Raw genomic sequence first — 27,096 nt, 5'->3', positions numbered from 1 at the left:
CACATATACTATCTAAACATTTATATGCTAGCCTTCTGTGTATTATACATACCTCAGTGGACATGGCTCCGTGCGTTCGCCGGGTTCTTTGAAAACAAATGCACATGACCAGTGGGAGAAGATGGGACGAGCCAACGAGTTTTAACAACAGTGTTGTCAAATATCTATTCCGAAGCTGTAGGGGGAGCTATATAGAGAAACCCGCGAGCAAAAAGCGAGAAAACAGCGAAGAAGTCGGCAAAGTGCATAATGCAGCTTTAAACTTGCAGACAGTCAGTCGATGCGCCAGAAACACACAGAGACCACAATGTTGCATAGTAAAATAAAATCTGGTTTTCAACAAAGGAAAGAGAGAAGAGAGAGAGAGGAAAGACAAAGACAAAAGAAAGGGTGTCAATTTGTAACCCAGTTTTTCCCCAAGAAAGGTGGGTAGCCTTTAGTCTGTGAGTGGTATTAACCTGTTGTCCGTAATGAAATAAGCTAGTTAGCTGCAGGCTAGTGTTAGCCTACATTTCATCAACATTTAATCAGTGCAGGGAAACGTTTAGCAAGATATTCATATTAAATCATTGTCCATGCCCATTTTAGCAGACTAAACAACAGACGAGTCAGCAGCACCCCAGTCTCCCCATAACTGCCCCTTCCTGTCCCAGTGAAGAAGGTGAGCAACACTGTGTTAATGAGTTAGCATCATTCCAGAGTCTGTGTGGGGTTCTCTGACTGTCTCTCTTGCTATTTTTACCATAACAAAAAAAGAAAAAAAAAGAAATATTTATTAATGACAGAAATCAAACACAAATTATTTTCTCACATAATGACCATCATGACAAATAAAATAAAATCACCTCAACCTGCATGTAAGTTACAGACAATATTAAAATAATCCAGTTTGATGTGTTCATTTAGACTGAATTTTGGCCGTTAAATGACATCTATAGATACAGATTTTATTATTCCCATCATTCCAAACCTCAAAACCTATTGATTTAGTGATCACTTGATCTGCTTTGTAGCCCTATAATAACCCTGGTGTGGAAATTCCGTTTTACAGGTCAACTTTATTTTGTTGTTGGCATATATGTGCAGTTATGTTAAAAAATCTGCTGTTTTCATTGTTTTGAGATGATGATGGTAATTTATTTTAATTAAAAAGTTAATATATATTTTGTTTTGTTTTTTAGTTTTTCTTTTTTTTTAAACCTGTCATTAATTTTACAATAAAAATACACTGAGAATGTGTAAAGGATTGCCTTAAGGACATTTGTATGGTGGCTTTTAATCTTGCATCAAATAGTGAACTGCAGACTTGCATTTACAAATCACAGCATTAAATATTGTGCTAGTACTAGTATTGAACTACAAGAAGCAAGACAGTTGCAAGCCTTTGATTGGAGTTATGTAAAGCTTTTGATGGGACAGTTAGGTCCTAGAGATGTGGTGACAACAGCTGCGCAGAGGGGACCCAATTAGACTTTTTTGTCATTGGGCCCAAAATTCCTGGTGGCGCCCCTGCCTACGAGAACGAGAAGACAAGACCGCTTATTAACTGTGCATGTGCAGTATGAGTGTCATCACTCTTGTTAGTTTCTGATTGGAGAAAAATGACATGTTGCAACTGTCCCCGGTCTCCCCTATGCAAATCTCAAAGCTAATCAGGCAATATAAGAAGCGTCACGCCCTCAACCCCTGCTAACGCTTCACCTACGAGAACGAGAAGACCAGGCCGCTTGCTGTGTGTATAGTATACGTACATAATAATACAATGTCAAGATCCATCAAAGAGCTTATTCTCCATTATGACCCCATTAATGAAAGCAATACTTTTACTAGTGGGGACATTGTGGAGGGGCGAGTTGTTTTGGAAGTGACCAAAGAAATAAAGGTGGATAAGTTTTTTGTGAAGTTCACGGGAGATGCGGACGTGAGCTGGACTGAAAATCAAGGTGAAGACGAAGCAACCTACAGCGACCATGAGAGATACTTCAAACTAAAGCAATACTTTGTTCAAGAGAGCTCGAAAAAAGGTAAGTTGCACAAAATTTTAAATATTTATTACAAGTAGTTGTAGTAGTTGGCTACTTGTAGTAGCCTATGTGTGCATCATTTAATTACTGTATATAATAATGGCAAAATAAATGCTCATAGTGAACTTACAAATCAAAGTAGGAGCAGTTACACTCTCTCTCTCTCTCTCTCTCTCTCTCTCTCTCTCTCTCTTTCTATGTGTGTGAGTGTGTGATAAGTTTGGGAAATAATAACTGACTTCTTCTATTTCTTACTGTGATGTCTAAAGGACGAAGCGAAAAGAACACCACTCTTGTAAGTGGAGAGACTTGTAAGTGATGAGTTTTCATATACATTGTACTAATATATAAATTACATTAAAACTGAATGACATAAAAGCTGCAGGAAACCTGAAAAGACTGTTTGCTGACATTTGACTAATTATGCTTGCTGAAACAGAAACACACAACACATGCCTTTTGTTTCACAGATGGACCAGTGATTAGACCAGGAAGTCATGTTTTTCCCTTCAGTTTTCAGCTTCCTCAACAGTGAGTGATAAAACACAATCTATGGTACTACTTCAATGGAAGTTGCTCTTTATTGTGTAAATATGTGAACAGTTAAAAAAATAATAGCCGATAAACACAATGTAACGAGGAACATAAAGAATATAAATATTAAGGGTCATTCTGTGCCAAATCAACTAAATTTCGGAAACTTTCCCATCTTAAACTTTTGATTTGGTTAGTATTTTTTTTCTTAAGAAAGACGAACAAATACAGGGTTCCCACGCTTCTTGAAAGTACTTTAACTAAATTTTGTTAAAGTAGCATGGTGCTATTTAAAAATTGGCCTTTATGCCTTTATGTGCTGCAAAAGCAAGAATGAAACGGCGCCACTGATGAAGGAGCGCCATGAGCGCATGGATCGTGATGTGAGCTCTGCATGATAAACCTTTGAGAAGTGTGAAGCTGTTTCACTCACTTAGTGCCAGGGAAATGAAGAAATCATTTCATATTTAAATATTGAATAAATAAAAAATCTCATAGCATTATTTATGAAATTGTAAATATATTAATGCCACTTTTGATGCCGCTTCTGTGTCACCTCTGCACTGCAAAGATGGATTTTGTTAATAATGATTTCATTTGATTGGGAACTGACCTATACTGTTATTATTCCAATTAATATAATTTAACATAGAATATATATATATAATTTAATATAATTTGAAAGTTAGAATTTGACATATAAGTCAATGCGATACCTAATAAGTTTAGAAAAAATGCCCTTATATAAGGTAAAAAAAATGCCCCTGAAAATCAGTTTAATCAATTTAACCTAAACCAGCCATGGTACCAGCACAAAAACACACATTTAGCTAAATATTTAATTATTGTTATTAACAGAACTTTGAACATATTGAGATATTATGTTTTGTCATTGCACACCTCTAATGTACAGTATTCATTTGCATTTCTTCAGGTCTTAAAAGGGTCTTAAAAAGCCTTAAATTTTACTTTAAAAAAAGTGCAGCAACCCTGCATATTCTCCCATATTTTAATATATTTAATCAAGTAATGGTTCATGAAAAAGAAAACCAGTGTTAAATAATTATTAAAAGCAGGAAAGAGAAAGATACAAACTGCATCTCTGGTTCAAACCCACTCGCTCTCGTACACTGTACCAGCCCTCTCTCTTAATTGGATTTTATTGCAGTAATGATATACAGTAGGTCTTTGGAACTGTCCAGATTGGCAGTAACAAACCCAGCTTTATTGTCTTGATACAAAATAAAAGGTGCTTGTAAAAGTCCCTGAATCTGGTGTTCATGAAAGAGTGGGAACCCTGTAAATAGTGTTGAAAGCCAAAATATTAAATATATGGATGCATATTGACTGTAATCCACTATTTTGTAGAGGGGGTTAAAATGACACTTTTCTCCTGAGATTTGGAGCCAGATTACAGGGGGTAAAAATGACTTTAGAAAGATGGCATCATCATTATTATTTTTTATTATTATTTACACATTATTATTTGTTAAATATGCTAAATATAAGCTTTGTTACATTATATGCCAATTGTGACAGTTCAAAAATGGGAAAAAGCTCTTGTGTTCTTTGCCCCAAGTTTGCATGCATGTAACGCAAGAAGTTTTAAAGATTTCTCAAAATCCTTTTATATGTTGGTGTTTAACAAACATTAAAGGCCCCATATGGCACAATCCCAGAGATATGGAGATCTAAATGCGGCTCCATGAGTCAATTGGTTAATTGTGCACATTTTTAGTAAATCAAATGTGGGTCACTTTGCATACAGCTGATACTTTTTTCTTTTAAAGAGGAATATCTGAACAACCAATAATGTTGAAACTAGAACTGTATCTCATTTTCTCTATCAACACAATTGCATGGAATATACCTGTCTGAGTGCCAAAAATCCAAATCTGAAATGGTGGAAAGTTGAGGCACATTAACTTGCTCTCAAAATTGTATTTTTGAGAGTCTATATTTGAATCAGTTTCAGGGATATTTGGAAGATGGGATTTTGTTCATTTTAACAGCTTCTGAAACTACCAAGAGTTCAAATATGCAGTATCTTGTAACTGCATGTTACCACATTACCATTCCAATATATCTGGGATTGAACTATATAGGGCCTAAAAATTGAAGATTCCATTTCTTCGGATGGAAAAGTATTTGTATGGCACTCTAGACAGGTATGTTCTATGTAATTATGTTGAAACGAGATGCATTTCTTGTTGTTCAGATAATTCTCTTTAAAGGGGGGGTGAAATGCTATTTCATGCATACTGAGTTTTTTACACTGTTAAAGAGTTGGATTCCCATGCTAAACATGGACAAAGTTTCAAAAATTAAATTGTACGTTTGAAGGATGGGCCTGTGTGACATCAGCTGGGGCGTAATTTCCTTATATGGGTCCTAAGGGCACTTCTCTTTAGGGAAGTCAGTGTCACCAAAGAATTGGGTTTTTGGTTGCCAGGGCAAGACAACCCTGCACAGATTCCCAAAGAACCCGGCGTTAAGGGACCAGTGGATGGAGTTTGTTTTTCCAGAGCATCAACGGAGTTGTGCAAGACTGTTTGTTCCCTGCATTTAGACGATGATTGTTTTATAAACAAAGCCCAGATCGACGCCGGATTTGCAGATCGTCTAATGCTTAAAGGTGCCTTATGCAACTTGTTCCATAATAAAATATCCAATAATAACCCTTATATGTCATCAGCTAACGTTAAAACATAGTATCTGGCAAAGTGTCAGAACTGACATTCCCCCCACTGCCTTGGTAGCCAGCATATATTGGAGTCGGGATGTTTTGGGGCGTGTACATTTGTAAGGATGTGTGTGAGGTGATAGCCAATGACAGGCTTTGAGGGCAGGTACACTGAGAGTTACAAACACGCCCAATATTTTGTTAAAGTAATGGCGGACGCAAGCCCTACTAGCGACGGAGCTTGCCAAAAAAATAAGAAAAGAAAAGATAGCAATGCAAAGAGAGCATCGGATAAAGCCTGGAGTAAAACCAGAGTAAATCTGGGTTTGCCGTTTGTCAGATGGCGGCAGATGAGGTTTGCATTTGGATTGAAGAGCGATGCAGAGTTGGCCACGTTTCTATTGGACAGGTACAGTAATGTAATACCTCATTTATCAGGTTAGCTAGTTAGTTCGCAAACATTCATTGTGATCTCTGCAAAAGAGACAATTTCGTTGCTTTTTGGATTTTTCAGATTTAAAAACGTCAATAAAGGCTCGTTCGTTCTGCTCTTACACGGAACAGATCGATTATAATATGTTTATACCGTCAAATGAAATCCTGCAGGTGTCGGCGCTTTCTCCGTCCATGCTATAAATGCACATCCTTGAATGAGCGTGGATTATCAAGCGCATTTACTTGAACTTCATAGGCAATATACCTATGGTTTAACCCATTTGAGAGGCGGCCAAAATCAGAATTTAAAATGGACTGAATAAGCTACGAACTTGACATGCGATGCCGCGCTGACATGTATGCACAAATTATCACACACACTCTCTCAGATGGTCTGTCTGACTGCAGCCTGCAAGCAAAAAGTGTCTCCGCCTACTGGGAAGCAAAGCTGTCAATCAAACTCCGTTAGTAACCGTTACCAGTGTAATTCAACTAATTGCCTATAGGTGGCTCCAAGTTGCATAAGGCACCTTTAAGGATCGAGCAGTCACAATGATAAAGGTTTGTGGTCGTGGAACCGCAGGCGGTGAGTAAAACTGCTTCAAATGTCTCTGAGTGTTGTTAGCTCGGCGCGTCAGCACAGCTTTAGCACCGCCCGCACGGCACGCCTCCAGCCGCTCGTTTTTTTCCGGAAAGACTTGGTACAGCCTATCTTTCTTTTATAAATATAATAAAACTAAAGACTTTTTGGAGATATGAAGGATGCAATACTACTCTATAGGTACTCAAGATTAACAGGAGATTGAGTGAAAATGAGCATTTCAGTATGCAAATCCAAATTTGGTTTTCGACCACTAAAAATGCGTACAACTGACTAATTTTCTCATGAAACCACATTAAGATCCCCATATCTCTGGGATTGAACCATATAGGGCCTTTAAAAATGAAAATACCAACAGAAAATTTGACAAGAACCAGAAGGATATTAAGATGTAATACTACTTGAGTTACAGGCATGCAAACTTGTAAAAAAAACAACAAGCAGTGCCATTTCCCATTTTTGAACTGTCACTGTTGGCATACAATATCACAAAGATTGCTAAAGTAAACAGATTTTACAAATAGATCTACCAATATTGTGTCTAAACCAAGCGTGCCGCACAAGCCCTGAAAAGTGAAGCCAAAGGGTCTCGATCGCCCACCGGTGACTGGTAATAAGAACCATATAGGGCCTTAAAATTAAAGATTCCATTGCTTTAGAAAAAGTATTTGTATGGCACTCTAGACAGGTATTTTCTACGTAATATTGTTGAAACAAGATGCATTTCTAGTTTCAACATTATTTGTTGTTCAGATAATCCTCTTTAAAGGGAAAAAGTGTCAGCTGCCTGAATGCAAAGAGTATGCAAATCCACATTTGGTTTTCGACCACTAAAAATGTGTACAATTGACTAATTTTCTCATGGAACCACATTAAGATCCCCATATCTCTGGGATTGAACCATATAGGGCCTTTAAAATGAAAATACCAACAGAAAAGTTTGACAAGAACCAGAAGGATATTAAAGGTGCTCTAAGCGATGTTGGGTGAAGTCACTTCTTGTTGACATTTAAAGTATTGTCAAACAAAATGGAGGCAAGCTCGATACTCCCTCCTCCTCAAAGGCGGCTGCAGCTCCGCCATCTTGGACTGAACGCAACACAGCTGACATAGAATTGAACGATACCAGTTCCAATTCAAAAGTGGTTAAGGGAACTAAATAGTAGTTTCTAGTTTTTCATATCTCTATAGCAGACATCCCAAGTCTCCCGGAACTTCCAGGAGTCTCCCGCATATTGATAGCGGTTCCCTGATGCCCGCAATTTAGATAAAATCTCCCGGAATCTAGAGCAAGCGAGCAAGAGCGCACAGTTCCAAACTGTGTAGAGCACACGGCAGAAAGGGTGAGGGAGTGAGAGACCTTGCTTGTGTGTGCTAGTGTGCGTGTGTGCCTTAACAAGCGCATGTAAGACAGAGAGCATCCTGATTGGCCTGTTTCGGTAAGTTTAGTGAAAAAGTTTGGTACTGCACCCAAATAAAATCTTACTGAAAGCTCTCTTTTTTTGAGATATCAACCTAAAGTGTGGAACACAACTTGTTCAGATTTTTTGCTTTCATTTTCTTGCAGTTATAGAGTAAAATATATTTTGTAATATATATATTTTATATAAAATATAAAGAATTATATTTTTAAATTTGTACATTTTAATAAACTCAAACTTATATAACTTTTTTTCTGTTTCACTTTCATAATTTATTTCACTTCAACAATAATCTAGCAAATGTCTTCTTTAAAACAAGACCAACCATAGGTCTATATTCCAAAGCATTCTTGAATTACAACCATTTAAGTTTGGATAGTGATTTTCATGTTTATGTGGGAAAAAGGGGGGGGGGGGGGGGTGACAGTTAAAGGGTTAATTTAGTGATAACAACGAATTAATAAAGCAGTCATTTGCCAGGTTAGGTGTTCATATATCTCTGAAAATATGCGATTTAAAAAGCCCATTTTGAGTCTTGACTCAATTTCGACCAAATACATAACGTTAAAAAACTGTTACTGCGGTTATAGGATAGCTTACATTAACGTTACAGCACCTGTTATTGTTGACGTTAGCTCACTTTAACGTTAATAAAAACCTTTTCTACTTTACCTCTCTGGATCTTTGGGGAATCTATGAAATGCTAGTTGATTGGTTGTACACTGATAGTTGTTGCAGTTAATGGCAGAACACTGTTTTCTTAGTTTCCAATTATTTCCAGACATAATGTTAATGCTATACGGTAGTTGTGCTAACAGTAAAGCCGTTGGTTCAGGCCAAAATGGCGACAGCGCGACAGCAGCGCCATCTAGCGATTGTTATCAAAACTGCAACCGAGTTTCGCCTCTTGGTACTCTATACTCTTTGCTCCGATGGCACTTTCAAGATGACCCGCTGTGCAGCATACAAGTGTAACGTTCACAGAAGGATGTAGAAAAACTTCCCACAGGTTGTAATTCAAGCCCTATAAGTAGTAATTTATATGCACAATTGCCGCTATGCCCGTGTTGTTTTCTCCGAGGCAAGAGTAATGCTTCAAGAGTGTAGATGGTGAGAGTGTGCGCGCGGCCTGCTCGCTTATGCGCCCTGTCCACTGATCTAAATAATTTGTTGTTACGGCGACTTATTTGTTCCCTCGTTTTAATAAATAGTGGACTCGAATTAACGAATTACAACGTGGCCACAATATAGTAAAACGAGGGAACAAATTAGTAAAACGTGCTGAGGTATTATTAATTTGTGGCCACGAAACTGTAACGCTTCAGGGTTGAATCAAAGGAGGAAGCAGGATCCATGTGCAACAGCTTTAATTAAACAGACTCAGAACTTGACAGACTTAGACTAGGGAACAGGACTCAGGAATAGTACAAACAACATTACAACATCAAGAACCCACAAACACTGATACAAGACACAGGGTTTAAATACAGAGGCAAACAAGCTAAACAAGATAACAAGGGGGAGTGGCTAATCAGAAACACCTGAGGAAACTAATCAACATAACAGGGAACTGCTAAACAAGGGACAAGACAGGGGAACACAGACATGAATCATGACAGAAACAATATTCACCTGAATATTCACCAATTCACATAAATATAGGTCTTTAGCGTCATTACATCGCATGTGACGGTGATCCGGAAGCTATAAAAGGGTCACAGGAACCAGGAAATGTTAGCTTCTGGTCTTCAGCATTGTTTGTCACTTGGAAAGAGTATTATGGCGAATAAAGAGAAGCTATTCAGGCAGTGTGCGTCCCCTTGCCCACGTTAAGCGAGGGTGACACACACTCGCTTTGTGTAGTTTGTCTGGGAGTGGAGCATGCACAGGCAGCGCTCGAGGGCGCTGTCTGTGCTAACTGTGAACAACTGCCCCTAAGAATGCTCCGCTCCCGCTCCGCCATGTTTAATGAGGATGGTCAGGCTCGTGATCCCCGTGGATCAGGTCCCACGTCTGCATTCATGGGGATCACAAAGGGAGCTAGTGGATGATGTTGAGATGGCTTCGGCCCTTTCTCAACATTCTGAAGCTAGCTTCCGGAGTTCGTTCAGGGCGCTGCGGCTTCTTCCGCCTCTGCAATGGAACCGATGCTCGAATTATCTGGTTCCGAGGAGCTAGATATTTTGGTCATCGAGGCAGGGGAATGTAAAAATTCGCCACCCCATTCCCCTGCCTTTAAGCTAGAGGTTGTGACCAGAGCAGTGGCCAAATTAAAGATCGATTGGCCACCAGAAATGCAGGAAGCGACTAAAAAAAGTAAACTTGATGATCGCTTCCTGCAGACTCGGTCGCAGCCTCTACGCTGGAGTCTGCCATTTTTTCCCGATCTCCACACCGAGGTGTCGAGCTCGTGGAATGAGCCCTTCTCCTCGAGAATATCTGGCCCCAATGTACATCTATATTCAAATATAATGGGTGCCAGGGAGGAGGGCTATGGGATGATGCCTGGAAAGTTGGGCTGGAAGTTGTCTGCATACGATGGGGCTGTTGCAGGCATACCAGGCCGACCTCCTCAAAGAGGTGGACTATAGCCGGGAGGTTGCCTTCGACGACATCCGAGAGATGCGTCGAGTGGTCGACTTGTCTCTCCAGGCTACCAAGGAGACGGCCCGTGCCATCGGCCGCTCCATGGCACTGGTAGCCACCAGTGCCATGGTAGCCACAGAGAGACATCTGTGGCTGAATCTGTCAGGCATCGGGGACAAGGACAGGGCTTGTCTCCTCGATGCCCCAGTTTCGCCTTCTGGCCTTTTCGGCGACGGTGTCAACAATGTCGTCGATAGGTTTCAGGAGGTGAAACGACAGTCAGACGCATTTAAAGAACTAATCCCCTGCCGCCGCTCCAGGTCTCATGGGTCTGCTGCCAGGGGGCAGTCCCATGAGGCCGCTGCCAGCTCCTCACACCTGCTGAGGCAGAAGGAGAGTGTTCCCTCAGGTGAGTTATAACACCCTCAGTCGAAGCCTTCCCAGCCGAAAACAGATCTGAGGACTGTTATTCAGGCGAGGAAGGCTTCGGCTAAGAGGCTGTGATGGGAGGTTCAGGCCTCTGAGGGTGTCCCCCTCCGCGTGGCCTTTTTAAAATTTCGCTCCCCGGAGCCCTCAGGAAATCGATGTTGCTTCCCGCCGTCAAGTGCGCTTCGGGACGCATCGGCTTCTAGCGAATGTATTACACAGAGTGTTCCTATGAAATGTATGGCCCTGAAATGTTCGCTACCTCTCACAAGCCCTGTAGAAAAAATTATTTGGTTAGTTCCTGCCAGAAAATTGCTTCAGGTCACCGAATAAATAAATAAAACACCTGAGGTCAGTCCTGAGAGACTGATTCCCCTAGTAGATTATTTAGACACCTGGAAAGGTCTTCAAATATATATCTCAGTGGGTCCTTAATACAGTTGAGAACTGATATAGAATCCAGTATAGACCACCTAGATTTAGTGGTGTTACTCATACGCTGGTATCTCCTGACCAGGATCAGGTAATGGAAGATGAAGTCCAGACCCTCTTAGCTAAGGGGGCCATAGAATATGTTCCCCCCTGAAGACTAAAATTTCATCTTTTAATATTATTTTATTTTATTATTGAATATTATGTATCTGTACTATTATTCTTTATTAATATTCATAATCAGTTGTATTATATTATAGAGCTATGAGTTGTATGTGCATGAGAGTTTGAGTGCATGAGAGACTATAGAGAGCATGGATCCATGTGAAGATCATATGTCAGAGACAAAGGGAGACAGAGGGGTGTGTACTGTAACATGTTTCCAACTGATGCAGATGTAAACAACGAAGATAGTTCTTAATATGGAAAGTGAATTGTGCCATGTGTTCGCATGACATTTACGCTCCATTTTTAAAGCTCAAACTATATAGTTTGTTACCATAAAAGGAAGCCTCTCAGTGATGTATATAAGCTCAATCTTACTGTACACATCAGAGAAACTAAGAGAGGAAAGAGAAACTAAGAGATGTGAGAGGAAAAGAGAACGCATAGATCTGGCATGAATGTAACATCTTCTCAGAGTTTCTCTCCTGACATATAAGAAAATTCTTCTTGGCAAGATAACTGGTGTCCGGTCCTGTGAATCAAATAATAAGGGGAAAGGCTAAATTCCAAGTCTACACCCCCCACCAGAGGGATTCCGGGTTCTACAGCCGGTACTTCATAGTTCCAAAAAAGGATGGTGGGCTGCGTCCCATTATAGATTTTAGGGTATTGAACAAATCTTTGAGGAGATTTAAGTTCAAAATGTTAACTATACCTATGATTGTTCAACAAATCAGATCCAAGGATTGGTCTGTAACGATAGATCTTAAGGATGCATATTTTCATATTTCCATCATCCCACAACACAGGAAGTTTCTTAGATTCGCTTTTGGGGGAAAAGCTTATCAATATAGGGTTCTTCCTTTCGGCCTAGCCTTATCCCCTCGTACCTTCACTAAATGTATGGATGCGGCCCTTGCTCCACTGAGACTTCAGGGGGTCCGTATCTTAAATTATATAGATGACTAGCTCATTTTAGCTCAGTCGAACGAACTGGCAATTCAACATCGAGATGTTGTTTTGCGTCATCTGAGGTGCTTGGGGTTAAGACTCAATGTGAAGAAAAGTTCCTTAACTCCTCTTCAGAGGACTACGTTCCTGGGAGTAGAGTGGGGCTCAGTCATGATGCGGGCACAATTGTCTCCTGCTCGTATTAATACTATCTTAATCACAACAAAGAGTATTAGGTTAGGCCAGGCTATCACTGTCAAACACTTTCAAAGAGTTTTGGGTCTTATGGCTGCAGCTTCCACGGTAGTGCCTTTTGGTCTGCTCCATATGAGGGCCTTGCAGTGGTGGCTCAGGACCAAGGGGTTTTCTCCTCTGGGAAACCCTTTTCGCATGATCAGAGTTACGCGCAGATGCCTTCGTTCTCTCGTCATGTGGAAGAAACCATGGTTCCTGTCTCAAGGCCCGGTTTTGGGAGCACCATGTCAGAGAAAGACTTTGACTACGGATGCATCCCTCACGGGCTGGGGTGCGGTTATGGAGGGCCGTTACACCCGAGGTACTTGGAAGGACCATCATCTCTCATGGCATATTAATCTCTTGGAGATGCTGGCTGTATTTTTTGCCCTGAGGCACTTACTTGTGGACCTCAGAGGCCATCATGTTCTTGTTAGGACAGACAATATGTCGGTGGTCTCTTATATCAACCGCCAAGGAGGTTTGAGATCACGCCCTCTTTGTAGACTGGCACATCAGATTCTTCTTTGGTCCCAGGATAAATTTCTCTCTGTCAGATCTATTTATATTCCTGGGGTTAATAATTTTGGAGCAGACATCCTGTCGAGGCAGGGGCTGAGGCCCGGTTGGGTGGTTGAACTTATATGGAGAGAGTTCGGCCGGGCGGATGTTGACCTGTTTGCTTCTCATGAGAACTCTCATTGCCCACTCTGGTTCTCTCTCTCACATCCAGCTCCTTTGGGCTTGGATGCCATGGTACAGATGTGGCCGAGGTCAGATCTGTACTCTTTTCCCCCGATCGCTCTGCTCCCTGGGGTTCTAGAAAGGGTCAGGAGGTACGGAGTGAGATTACTCCTTGTTGCTCCGTACTGGCTGGCCCGAATTTGGTTCTCGCACCTTATTAGTCTCCTGGAGAGTCCTCCATGGCAAATTCCTATTAGGAGAGATCTTCTTTCTCAGGCCGGTGGTACATTATTTCATCCACGGCTGGAGTTATGGAGACTATGGGTCTGGCCCCTGAGGGGGACCAACCCATAAATAGGTTGCCCTTTCCACCGAGGTGGTCAGGTCATCCATTCTAGAACCCCACTCTACTAGGAACTAAACATTTAAAGTTAGGGACGACATTGAACCCAGTTAATTACTGCCCACTGGCTTCAGTACGGGTGTTCCATCCTGTTCTCTAACGGGATCTCCCGTTCATGCTTAGGACCTCTGTGGCGGCCCCGGTGCCCTCCGCAAGTCTTTAAGGGTGTGCACGTAAGGACTTTCCCACTAAAACTCCATGTTCCTGTAGATTGGAGGATGAATCCTGTCATCCAGCCTATTGGCATCTGGCTGATGGGTTATCCCTGGCACCCATCATGTTCTGTGGATGAGATATATGAATATATATGAGTATATATGAGAATCTATTGAGTCTGCTTCCTGCTCGTCTTACTCCCTGGAAGAGTGGTGGTGCTGCCCCCTCTTACTTGCTAGTGTGGGAGCTACTGAGGTGCCTGTAGGCAATATCATGATTCTTCAGGTATTCCATCCTCCATCGCATGTGTCGGATGGTCAAGGTCATAGCTTTGGAGGTTCCTATGTTAGGCCTCAGGCTGGAAGGAAGTCAATCCATCTAGTTATGTATCAAGGGTTAGGAGCTATTTCCCTTTATCAATAAGACAGTTGGTTATCTACAGAAACCACTCATATCTGAAATACAAGGTGCGCTTTTGCCTTCACCTCTTATCTAATAATTTCTACTGTCTGGGGTTCCAATCCATGAGGTCTTCTAGGTGTCCAGCAGGGTCTAGGTGTCCAGTGTAGCCTCACGGACCTGTATAACAGACAGGTAGTTAGGAAGGCCAAATCAGTTATTTCTGATAGTTCCCACCCCCTTCATTTAGAGTTTCAGATCTTACCTTCTGGGTCTCGGTTTAGATTACCTCCAGTAAAGAGCAATAAATACAGGCACTCATTCATTCTGACTGCCATCTCTTTTCTAAACTCAGCCCGGAGGAGTAGATAGACTTAATTAAATAGTGATGGGGTTGTTATAACATGTATAGTATTGATTGATGTTGATGATGTTGTTGATGAATGGTGATTGTTATGGAATTGTTCCCCTATGTTGCTATTTTATTTTTATGATGAACATTGTCAGATGTTTCTTTTTAACATATAGCTGTCGAATTGGAGGCCTATTTATCTATTTATCTATTTCAGGAATGGAGCACTTTATTCTGTAGCACTTAGGCGTATTTATTTATTTATCTTCTCAATTCTTCTGTTGTACAACCAGAGCCTGTAACATTAAGTATTTTATGTATTTCGGTCTTGTATTTGTGCATTTGTGTCTGTCTTGTGTCTATGTCTTGCTGCAGAACTAATTGCCCTACGGGGACAAATAAAAGTTTAAGTAAGGTCAGTCGAGCCTCCAGCTCTAGACCTCCCCTTCTTACTCCAAATCTTATGACAAGCTAGCTTGAATCTGCCCTCTACTCATTTCTATCATCCGTGAGTGTGCCAAATGCTTTACACCAGGGTGTATTTCTCTCAGTGTGGTGGTGTGGGTATTCGTTCCCCAAAGTATCGAGTATCGGTGCAGCGGGAGTTCCCTTTACGAAAGGGAACGTCTCGGGTTACTATTGTAACCTTCGTTCCCTGAGTAAGGAACGAGACGCTGCATCCCTCGGACACACTTTTCGCGCCCCTGAGAACGACTTGCTTTGACCAATCAGAAGCTAACATTTCCTGGTTCCTGTGACCCTTTTATACCTTCCGGATCACCGTCACATGCGACGTCACGAGTGACGTAATGACGCTACACCAATCGAGAACGGAATAGTTCCATAGTTGACTTCAGACGCTTCATGCCGAAGGCATTCCCCAAAGTATCGAGTATCGATGCAGCGTCTCGTTCCCTACTCAGGGAACGAGGGTTACAATAGTAACCCGAGACGTTTTTTAATAAGCAGGAAAAATTTCCGACTTTAAACAAATACCCATTTAAATGTACAGGGAGACTTTTGATATAAAAACGGTGTCTGGTAATGTTTTCTCAGTCAAATCATAAAATTTCCTATTGATTAAATAGAATGCGTGAGCTCACTAGGGAATACCAATATGGCGGCGCGGTGGCTTCACTGTTTATGACGTCATGAGTTATCCAGTCATTCTATATAGATCAGTGGCTGGAACACTTGTTTGTTATGTTTTGTTGTCCAGGTTGGGCCAGTTTGTTTTTCTTGCCGTTTGTGGACCCTGGGCTGTTATGTTTCGTGGTCCAGGTTGGGCCAGCTTGTTTTTCTTGCCGTTTGTGGACCCTGGGCTGTTATGTTTCGTGGTCCAGGTTGGGTCAGTTTGTTTTTCTTGCCATTTATGGACCCTGGGCTGTTATGTTTCGTGGTCCAGGTTGGGCCAGTTTGTTTTTCTTGCCGTTTGTGGACCCTGGGCTGTCTACAGAGATCACTTTTTTTTTACAGTGTGTTTAGGGGACAGGCAGCTAGCAGATAGTGAGGAGATGTTTGCTGTATGTGACAAAAAATGTTTTGGCCTAAAAAATGCATGACCTCGCTTAGAGCACCTTTAAGATGTAATACTACTTGAGTTACAGGCATGCAAACTTGTGAAAAAACACAAGAAGTGCCTTTTCCCATTTTTGAACTGTCCCTGTTGGCATATAATATCACAAAGATTGCTTAAGTAAACAGAATTTACAAATAGATCTGCCAATCTCTAAGTAAAAAATAAAATAATGATGCTGCCATTTTTCTAAAGTCATCATTTCAAAGGTGAACATTATTTATTTTGGCTTTCTTCATAATTTATGCATTCCTTCCAACAGAATTTTTTTTTAAATCAAAATCAAAAATTTTAACCGGGGACATCTGGTTGAGTTGACATCGAATGACCCTATAGGCAAAACTGACCTATCCATCATCGTCTTCTGAAAAAGCAGATGTCAGTCATATTCATGGCTCATTATTCTAGAATATTTCATTTAATAATATTCTGGATATGTTATGTGAAGTAAAAAAAAAAGTTGTAAAGTATATTATATGCAGGTATGCTAACAGTTTTTTGGAATAAATTAAAACTTATCATACAGTTGCAATTACTAAAGTGCACATATGGCCATATTATGCACTATAATAATGCTTGTCAGTCTTTTCTGAAAACCAAAAGATGTTTATTTTACCTTAATTTCAGAAATATGCCTCCATCTTTTAAAGGACATATTGGCTCAGTTAAGTATGTGTTGATGGTAAAGCTGAAGAGGTCTTGGAAGCCATTATCATCTACATGTACGGAAATATCCTTTTTGCCCAGGAATGATGGGACCAATGGTCATTTACTGGTATGAATTATAATACCATATTTGACTCTTTGGTGTTCATCTTTTGATAAATAGAGAGATTATGTAACTGCTTATACTGTTATAAGAACTCATGTAATGTGATTTAAACCATTTGCTTGTGGCCTAGAGCTTATAGAAAATGTTATGTAATTTTAGTTTACTTATTTATTTTTTAAATGTTTTTGTTTTTGTATATATACAGCAACCACAATCTGGCACAGCAGTCAAGAAGATGAAACTTTTTGGCTCAGGAAAAATGTCAATGACAGTAACAGCTGACAAAACTGGCTATATGCAAGGTGATAATCTGTGTAGCTCTTAAGCAACTCAGTCAAAGCTGCATAAACTAAAGACACTAGCCTGTAATGCCAATGGCCGGGTTTCCATCAACATATATTTATGCACATTTTGAGATATTGCATAAAAATTCTGGATGTAAATATTTCTATTGATATTTATCTCCAATTTCTCTGAATGTGACTACTTTGTTCTCCTAAACACACTAAATGAAAACACTGCTTTATCTGCAAATAGGTTTTACATAAATTAAATTTGCAACTTGAATGCAAAACCCTGCCATAGTAATTTTGTATTTGTTTTCCATTGTTGATAAATGTATCTAATTCCTTATAATTCCTTATATTGCTGCAGGTGAAACAATCAGAGTTTCTGTTGCTATTGACAACTCTTCATCTCGTGACGTCAAGCTAAAGTACAGCCTCAATCAGAAACAGACCTTTATTGCTGGCAGCAGCACTAATGGAGGACTTAAGTATATAGTCAAAGAAACTAAAGATCGCATCCCATCTGGAGAAAAGACAAAATTCGTAGTGGACATACACCTTCCACGTGACCTGATTGTCACCATTGAAAACTGCAGAATTATAAAAGTGCAGTATGATCTCAAGGTGCTATATGATCTTCCTTAGTATTGCTATTTTTAAAGTGACAGTTCACCTTCAAATTAAAATGTACTCACCCTCATGTCATTTTAAACCTGTACAACTTTCTTTCCTTTTTTGGAACACTAAAGAAGATATTTTGAAACCGTTGAAATATTCTTCAAATGTCAGAATATCTTCTCTTGTATTCTGCAGAAGAAATTTAGAATAAAATCTAAATAAATAAAGAATAAAAAAAAATATTTCTTTAATTTACTCACCATTAAAAGAAAAGAAAATGGAAGTAGTAACTATTCCTTTAATTGTCACAAATTTCTCAAATGCTTTCTAATTTGTGTGGTAAAAGAGACTATAACAACATTGATTTTACAGCATATACAGCGGGGGAAATAAGTATTGAACACGTCATCATTTTTTTCCACAATTTCCACTGACAGAGGGCTGGATTGCTTTTTAATTATTAATAGTTTTCAGCAGTTGTCTTGGCTTTCCATGCCTTTTTGCACCTCCCTTTCTTCATGTGTTCAATACTTTTTCCCTGTGTCATTTCACATTATTACACATAACTTAATTTCTGAACTTATTTTTGTTTGTTTCTTTGTATGTATGGCTTACTTGGGTTGTTACCAACATCTGGTGAAAATTTCATGTCAATAGCACCTTTGGAAATATATTTACTGAGAAAAATGATGACGTGTTCAATACTTACTTCCCCCGCTGTACAATACTTTCTTACAAAGAGTAAAGCAAAAATAAATTATTTGTTTTCTCTCCTTTGTAACTTCAACACATAGTTTAACAGTTTGCTTGAACTATTCTGTACATGGTTGTCTTTCAGGTCTATCTGGATGTGTCTTTTGCCTTAGATCCAGAAGTCACATTCCCTGTGGTTATTCTTCCAGCTGACCAACAATGTCCTCCCTGGCAAGGCCCACCTGGGGCATTCCAGCCATATCTTCCGCCTCAGCCTAACTTTGTGCCCTATCCTGGTGGACAACCACCTCCATATGCAGAACTTTACCCCAATCTGAATAACCCTTCAGCACTGCCCTATCCAGGAGCTGCTGCAGGGCTTTACCCAAATCCAAATGCCATGCTGCCTGTTTTCTATCCGACTCAATCTGCACCAGTTTATGATCCAAATCAAAGCACTAAAGAATCCTCTCCTAATGTACCGTAGTCTTCTTCACCAGAAAAACTTCTGACTACCACTTCTGTTGTCAATTATAACTTCATGGTTTTATCTGCATGAATTCAAGCTTGGTGCCTATTATTGTGCCTCTTTAAACTTAGGACTGTTCTTAATTTTACAAGGAATGTACAGTATAAGCTGCAGTTTCTGAGATGTCAGGATTATTTGGCCTTTGTAGTTGTAAGGCCCGGCTCAATCGGCCCAATGGGGGCATCCGGTCAGCGGGTGAAGGTCTTTTCTCATGGCAAAGTAATTTGATTAAATGAAATACATATTCTCACATGTATTTTCTCGTTATTTCATCTGACTCCATAAATGAAAAGGTTTTTAATGATATCTGTGCATCATTAAATGTGAGAGAATGTTTGACTATTCTTTTTTAACTCTTTACTGCAAATAATGTCAGAGTCCGTTAGAATAAAATCAAATAATGTTTACAATGTATTATGTCAGGTAAATGTATCATGCCAATTACATAATCAGTTCAAAGATAATCAATACAAAACATCAAAGGCTCTGGAATAAAGAGAAGAGATGTGAACCCAACATTAGGAAATACATGATGCTGAGAGTCTCGGGCCGCTCTCAGTATTCACAGGCTGATCTGAGGTACAGTTGCCATAACAAAGACATCTCACACAATGTCATATTTGCATTAAAAATGTCATAATTGAGCGAATGACACTTAATGACATTTGTCATAAACATGCATAAAACCTCCTTCATATTCATGACATGTGTCATGTCATGATTATGACGGTGTCATGTCAGTCTTATGCACACCCCTTCAAGTAAAGTGTTACCCATTGGGTTTACACCTTTGAGAACAGGAGGCTGTTTGCCTGGAGACCCACGCTCCTTTGTGTGCCAGTCTAAACTCTTAAAAACCTTATTACCTTTTGTTTTACTTCTTTGGGAATGAGACCTTTGTACCAGTCGCATTGAGACATTTTAAGTGATACCAAACATGTATAATACTCGATAATTCTTCACATTAAACCATATAGATTTTGGGGTGAATTTCATGTGATCTCAGCATGAGAGAGGGGGAGTGGGGGAAGAGGGGAACAGATGTATTCTGAGGTGAGACTTTGCATCTCAAATGGTGATGCTAACTTCACAAGAGTAAGATCAAATGTTAATTTCCTTTGTTCTCTCAGAGAGTAGCTCTCTCTTCCAGTTTTTCCAGTCCCCCTTTTCCCATGTGCTCCAAAAACACAGGTCTAAAAACTTTGCTATCCTTTATTTCAGTACAAAAACATTTTTAAAAATGTCTCTGACCACTGTTCCTACTACCTACTATTCTAGCAAGGAAGACAGAGTGGGCCGCTAATGCTGACAATGTCCACTTTTTATGCTCTGTCATCCCATTACTCTACCTTATTTTTTTTTAGGATTTATTTCCAACAAATAGCATGTACAAGGGTATCTTTTATAATACATCAGAAGAACACATCACATGCTTAACGATACAATAGAAATTACAAACTAGAAAAAAAAGTTTGTTGAGACAAACTTTAAGTTGGCTTGAGAAAGATAATATAAATAGTTAGAAAGAAAGAAAAAATTAGTTAGAAAGAAAAAGAAAGATAGATTAGTTAGAAAGAAAGATAAGTTAAAAAGAAAGATTAGTTAGAAAGATAGATTAGAAAGAAAGATTAGTTAGAAATAAAGAAAGACAGATTAGTTAGAAAGAAAGAAAGAAAGATAGAAAGAAATATTAGTTAGAAAGAAAGAAAGAAAGAAAAAAAGAAAGATTAGTTAGAAAGAAAGAAAGAAAGAAAGAAAGAAAGATTAGGTAGAAAGAAAGAAAGAAAGAAAGAAAGAAAGAAAGAAAGAAAGAAAGAAAGAAAGAAAGAAAAGGTTATGTAGAAAGAATGAAAGAAAGAATGGTGGATTAGTTAGTTAGAAAGAAAGGGATTAGTTAGTTAGAAAGAAAGGGATTAGTTAGAAAGAAAGAAAAATGGATTAGTTAGAAAGAAAGAAAGAAAGAAAGAAAGAAAGAAAGAAAGAAAGAAAGAAAGAAAGAAAGATGGATTAGTTGGAAAGAAAGAAAGATTAGTTAGAAAGATAGATTAGTAAGAGAGAAAGAAAAATTGATTAGTTAGAAAGAAAGAAAGAAAGAAAGAAAGAAAGAAAGATGGATTAGTTAAAAAGAAAGAAAGATAGATTAGTTAGCAAGAAAGATAGATGGATTAGTTAAAAAGAAAGAAAGAAAGAAAGAAAGAAAGACTGATTAGTTAGAATGAAAGAAAGAAAGATAGAATAGTAAGAGAGAAAGAAAAAAGATTGATTAGTTAGAAAGAAAGAAAGAAAGATGGATTAGTTAGAAAGAAAGAAAGAAAGAAAGAAAGAAAGATAGATTAGTTAGAAAGAAATATAGATTAGATAGCAGGATAAATAGATAGATTAGTTAGAAAGAAAGAAAGAAAGAAAGATGGATTAGTTAGAAAGAAAGATTAGATAGAAAGATAGATTAGTTAGAATGAAAGAAAGAAAGATATATTAGTTAGAAAGAAAGAAAGATGGATTAGTTAGTTAAAAAGAAAGATGGATTAGTTAGTTACAAAAGAAAGATAGATTAGTTAGAACGAAAGATGGATTAGTTAGAAAGAAAGATAGATTAGATAGAAGGATAAATAGATAGATTAGTTAGAAAGAAAGAAAGATAGATAGATAGATAGATAGATAGATAGATAGATAGATATAGTTTATAGATAGTGAAGGATTCAAATTTAAGAATCTATTTCAAATATGCTTCCTTACATAACATCACGGTAAATAATATTGTATTTAGTGTTTAAGGGTAAGATAATGATTCTGCTCAGCAAAGTTGCCTTTCCTGTTTTCTCCTCATTGTCTTTAATGGCTCTTTGAGTCCCAGTATCACTCAGACTGATGGGATTAGCACACGAATGATTCACTGAGAATCTCACCTTTTGTTCTGCAAATGGCTTTCAGACCCAAATGGCTCTTGGAGCCTTATGCTGATTGAATTAGGATTGGCCAGACCCTCACAGTCTAGGGTGTTACCTTAACCTGTATACTCATTTACATGCTTTGTTTGAATTTGTCTCCACCCCCAAAAGTCCCTCCTCCTAAAATGCCTATAAGATACCATGTAAAGTTATGTTAGATTAGATCATGTTGGAAGTTTCTACAGCCGCGTACAGTGGAGTTCTCAATAAAGAACAACTTCTGTTGAACGCGATCCCGACTGTCTCACTGGTCTCTGCTTCGATCAAAGAAAACTTTACAACAGATGGTGCCTTGTGACCCGGATGGAGAAGAAGGAAACTCAAAGAACTGAATCTTAAAACTTCAAGCTTCCTCCAGATTGAAAACTTCAAGCTCAAAGATCTCAACAAAGCTGATTGAGTTCCAGACTAATGTTTTCTGTACAACCAAAGACTCGGTGAGTTACACTCCATTCAAAGAACCAATGCAGACCAGTACAAATGTTTTCCTCTGCGCCGTTCAGAGAAGTAGTCAACAAACAGCTGTAGAGTTTGGTTAACTAAAGATAAGCCTCTAAAAAGTTTTCTTTTAGAGATGAAATTGATCCTCTGTTGTTGGCAGGGAAGATTAACAGTTACAGGTTAAAGGGACACTTCACCCATTTGCATTAAGCTTTGTATTGTTAGAAACCCAGTCATTTATTATAATAAATCTCCCTGAGATGGGAGAAATAAGGATTTAAGTGTTTTACTTCCTGCTTATTATGACGTAAAAATCATCATTTTGCGTCATAATAAGCAGGAAGTCACATTTCATTGAAAAGTGTAGAGACTACAAACACTAGCTCCTCATTATTCCAGGGGGCGGGACCCGCTCACGCTACAGGCCTATTACAGATCAGTGGGTGGGACTTCACTTTCTGAAACTGAAAGCAATATCCTCCATCTTGTTTGGAAGCTAAGCTAACAGGCGCTGTGGAGACAGATGTGAAGATATGACAATAGCGGAGGGTAACGTAACTCAATATGATGTAGAAGAAGAGGATTTCGGAAGTCTGATGCTTGAATCAGGTGTTTGTGGCTACCTTTACAAGCCGCATAGCGAAGAGCAGCCGAGGCAGAAGACCTGCCTGTCGCGGACGAGGAGCCCGGACTGGCTCGAGCTGGGGGCGGACTGGTGGCGCCGGTGATCTCACTATGCAACTACGAACACAGAGATACAGTCCGTCTGCGGCAAAGAATTTAAACGATGCCAATTTCTCCTGGACGAAATCTCTGAATCAGACGAGGACACGGACGTTTGTGTTGTGAACCATCCTAGTTTTGCACCGCATCTGACTGAACATCCCGGTAACAATCCCATGCAATAATTCACCACTTCTAAAGAAATACAAATGAGGAGTAATTCACTAATGAGTTCGCCAACTAACTAACGTTAGACATTTTGTGTGAAATGAATTTCAAGCTCCGGTGGTAGCTAGCCTTATAGACGGAAGCGTGATTCATATGCTGTTCTGGTTTAGTGGGAGTGGCTTGCGCAGCTGTGCAATGTGGTGCATTGTGGGAGTTGTTGTCTTTCATACAAATGCGTCCTGAAGTTACTTTCTTTCTTTCCTCGGTCAAGAAGGCACCAAATTCAAAATTTATTTTACATTTCGACTACATATATGACCCACTTTCAATAAAGATCAATGTTCCCATGGGTGAAATGCTCCTTTAATATTGTGTGTATGCTCTTGCTAGAGAAGACCTATCTGTAAGCTAGAGAATTAGCTTTAGAATTAGATTTAGCCTCATGTGCTAATAAGATTGTACCCTCTGTTTGCAAGACAGTAGAGAGAAGGTTTTTTTTTTTAGTGTTTTGTTTGTGGTAACAGAAATTCACAAAATGTTTAGGAAAAGTACTAGACAGATTACACCTTTTTGGACAGATAGCGAATTCAAGTCTTTGTTATCAGAGCACATGGACTCAATCATGACTGAGGAAGTCAGATTGAATTTAACAAAGAAATTTAGCATTGATCCAGGCAAAGTTTGGTCAATCGAAGATTGTAAAAAGGTACTAGGAGAAAGTATTCGCAAGAACAGTGTCAAAGGCATTATCTTCTGTCACAGAGAATTCGGTTTAACCCTAGCTACAGAACAGTCTAAGCGCAACTCTGAGCTAGAGAAACAGATCAAAGAGCTCCATGCTAGAATATCTTCGTTGACTAAGAAAGTAAACCGCAACAAAGATGCAGAAAAAACTGATGTGGAAGAAGTTAGTCAGCCTGATAACAATTATCCTGACTTAAAAGCTTTCGTTGAAACAAATGTAGCCATCCAATCAGTAACTGATCAGCCTGTAGATTCAGTGCAGGTTTGTGGGGCTAGGAGAAGATCTCAGGGAACTAAAAGTGTTACTCCGAACTCTTCTGTTGTCCAAATACAAACGATTGCCAAAACATCTTTAGGTCCTAAGGATATAGATAGACTCTCCCAGAGTTTACCCTCAGCACGCACAAATTTTTCTGAATTTAGAAGAGCATTGTTCAGTAAAATGCATCTTTACGACATGTCGTTGCCGGAAGTCACACAGCTGATGTCACAAATTCTAACTGAATCTGAATTCAACAATTTTGAGTCTGCTGTTACTTCCGAACTGCAACATGTCAGTAAAGGCGATTTGAGAGAAGGTGTTTTGAAAATCCTAAAGAATATCTTAGGACCCAAAATCGATTGGTCGAAAATTACCAATTGTGTACAGAAGAAGGGGGAAACTGTTTGTGAGTACACAGAAAGATTTTGCCAGACCGCTGCCGCTTACAGCGGAATCGCTGACACTTCAGAGCAGGTGCTAGGTGATAATGGTCCCCTAGTTCGCGCATGGTTTCAGGGTCTTCTGTCAGAACATAAAAAGGCCTTGCCTTACTTAGAACTAACATGGTCCAGTAGAACCCTGCAAAGCAACTTGGACAAGTTAGCTACTTGGGAAAGAGACTCTGATGTCAAGGCAAGAGTAAAAATTGCAGCAGCTTCCTTTAAGGTCAATTCAGAGAAACAGAAACGCAAAAGTCCTAGAGAAGCCAGTTGTTCTTACTGTGGCAAGCACGGACATTTTGGAAAAGAATGTAGAAAAAACTAAAATAACTTAAGACAAGTTAACAACGTTATGCAGATTGTACTACATTTGTTTGCTACTTTGAAGCAACCCCTCCCCTCGTCATTGGACTCGTGGGTAAGCTTTTTGAGGTGTTAACCATTTGGGCTGTGATTGCTTAATCTCCCCAGTAACTCACAACAAAGATGAAAGACTTATTGACTGTCACAGCCTTTGTTTGGGGGACATTCAGTATACTCACAGCCGTAAATGTTACTGCAGAACACTACAATCAGACACCATCCTCTGTTAATGATGTTTATTAGGACTGATGTTTCACTGGAGAATGGAAATGTGCCAATTTTCTCACACACTGTACAGTGTGTACACAACACAGGGACAGAATAGGACACGGACAGTGAGGAGCCCTGGGAAGAACTGACGCAACAGGCGTTCGGGGGTGAACCCAGGGTGAAGACACTACCTCATAGGCCTTTCCCGATTTAGTCCATCCTTTCCTCACTGGTCCATAGGTGTCAAATAAATTAAGAAATAGGGAAAGAATGAAACGACAACAGTAGACTCTGAAAACGATAGAACCATAGTGTTTAAACTGCTACAACCGTAGTGTTTTGAAGAAATACTGCTCTCTGTTTTTCTGTTTTCTGTCTTACAGTGTGCAGATAAAACTTGATGGCTTTTTTTCGAGATCCATATGCAACGACCGTCTCATCTGCGTATGAAGCCCCAACCTCAAGAAAACAACTAGACCCACTGCAGAGCCAACCAACACAGAAGAAAAATACACAACGCAGAGACATACGAAACCTTCAGTCATCCATCGACATGATCAAGACTACAAGCCTGCACCATTACATGAGTGCTGCACCGGGTTAATGTCAAGTTAACCAACAAGCAATCTTGATCTTTCAACAAAATTACACACCAGATGACTGAAGATAATTCTTCATGGTTCAGAAACTTGTTCACGAGAAAATGAGTTAACAACACAGAGCAAGTTATATGTGCCTGTAATTTACACCAGTTACAAGAATGAACTTTATGTGTCTAAATTTGTATTTTTGTGAGAGTTTTTAAGAACTCTCAAAGAGGGGACTGAAGGATTCAAATTTAAGAATCTATTTCAAATATGCTTCCTTACATAACATCACGGTAAATAATATTGTATTTAGTGTTTAAGGGTAAGATAATGATTCTGCTCAGCAAAGTTGCCTTTCCTGTTTTCTCCTCATTGTCTTTAATGGCTCTTTGAGTCCCAGTATCACTCAGACTGATGGGATTAGCACACGAATGATTCACTGAGAATCTCACCTTTTGTTCTGCAAATGGCTTTCAGACCCAAATGGCTCTTGGAGCCTTAGGCCGGTGACACACTGGCTGCGTGGCGTGAGCGTGGCGTTTCTGTTGCGTGTCAGCTGCGTGGCGTGTGCGTGGCGTTTTCCATGTCTTTGCACACCAGAAGCGTGTCTGACGCGGCGCTGCTGCTGCTAGGTGACATGATAAGACTCATTGGTGATATATTTGACATATGGGGAGAGAGTTGTGGAAGGCCTATACTTCGTGTTAAACATAAATATATAGCAGCAAAGACAACGTCGGCAGTGTTGACGGCAAAATAGGCTACAGAATAATTCGTTCTGTATTGACAGGTGCAGTATTTGAAAATGAATAATATTTTTTTAAATTGCATTTATATTTGCATTTATGTCAAACCCTAGACACTTTCAAACATCAAAATGACATTTATTAATATGTATTCGTGTCAAAATGTCATATAAACATCTTTTCCTATTCAATTTTGCTTGGAAACGCTTCCAAGACGCTTGCGTGTCGCGTGAAAAATAGGCGTCGGTTCTATTTCTAGAATGCACGCGTTTTCCGCGCGGCTCAAGCCGGCAGTGTGCAAGCTCTAACCTGTTAACATGGGAGCCGAAATAAAAACGGACACGCCACGCAGCTGAGACGCTCACGCCACGCATCCAGTGTGTCACCGGCCTTATGCTGATTGAATTAGGATTGGCCAGACCCTCACAGTCTAGGGTGTTACCTTAACCTGTATACTCATTTACATGCTTTGTTTGAATTTGTCTCCACCCCCAAAAGTCCCT

At 39.5% G+C, this 27,096-nt stretch overlaps 1 protein-coding gene across 3 annotated transcripts; it reads left to right on the top strand.

Annotated features, from left to right (window-relative positions):
• Nucleotides 1-288: 288 nt before the first annotated feature.
• Nucleotides 289-19,213, top strand: LOC311097309 (arrestin domain-containing protein 3-like). 3 transcript variants are annotated; one of them, XM_084136897.1, is made up of 9 exons: nt 297-425; nt 589-661; nt 1,052-2,024; nt 2,294-2,335; nt 2,495-2,555; nt 16,690-16,837; nt 17,040-17,136; nt 17,489-17,745; nt 18,578-19,213. In XM_084136897.1, the coding sequence occupies exons 3-9, from the start codon at nt 1,763-1,765 to the stop codon at nt 18,917-18,919; spliced, it is 1,209 nt and encodes a 402-aa protein (XP_083993023.1). In that variant the 5' UTR covers nt 297-425; nt 589-661; nt 1,052-1,762; the 3' UTR covers nt 18,920-19,213. The 3 variants fall into 3 exon arrangements, with proteins under 3 accessions (XP_083993024.1, XP_083993023.1, XP_083993022.1); XM_084136898.1 differs by having other exon boundaries at nt 289-425; nt 592-2,024; XM_084136896.1 differs by having other exon boundaries at nt 589-2,024.
• The last annotated feature ends 7,883 nt before the right edge of the window (nt 19,214-27,096 follow it).

This window comes from Abramis brama (genome assembly GCF_963993115.1).
Source record: "Abramis brama genome assembly, chromosome: 15".
Taxonomy (NCBI): domain Eukaryota; kingdom Metazoa; phylum Chordata; class Actinopteri; order Cypriniformes; family Leuciscidae; genus Abramis; species Abramis brama.
The sequence above is the reverse complement of the archived record's forward strand: the minus strand, read 5'-3'. Positions and strand labels throughout refer to the sequence as shown.

Excerpts from the sequence above, each read along its gene's own strand:
- LOC311097309 (XM_084136898.1), top strand. The coding sequence starts at position 1,763 with ATGTCAAGATCCATCAAAGAGCTTATTCTCCATTATGACCCCATTAAT. Across the intron at positions 2,556-16,689 it reads AGTTTTCAGCTTCCTCAACA|AAATATGCCTCCATCTTTTA; the intron begins GTGAGTGATAAA and ends CCTTAATTTCAG. Across the intron at positions 17,746-18,577 it reads AAGTGCAGTATGATCTCAAG|GTCTATCTGGATGTGTCTTT; the intron begins GTGCTATATGAT and ends GTTGTCTTTCAG.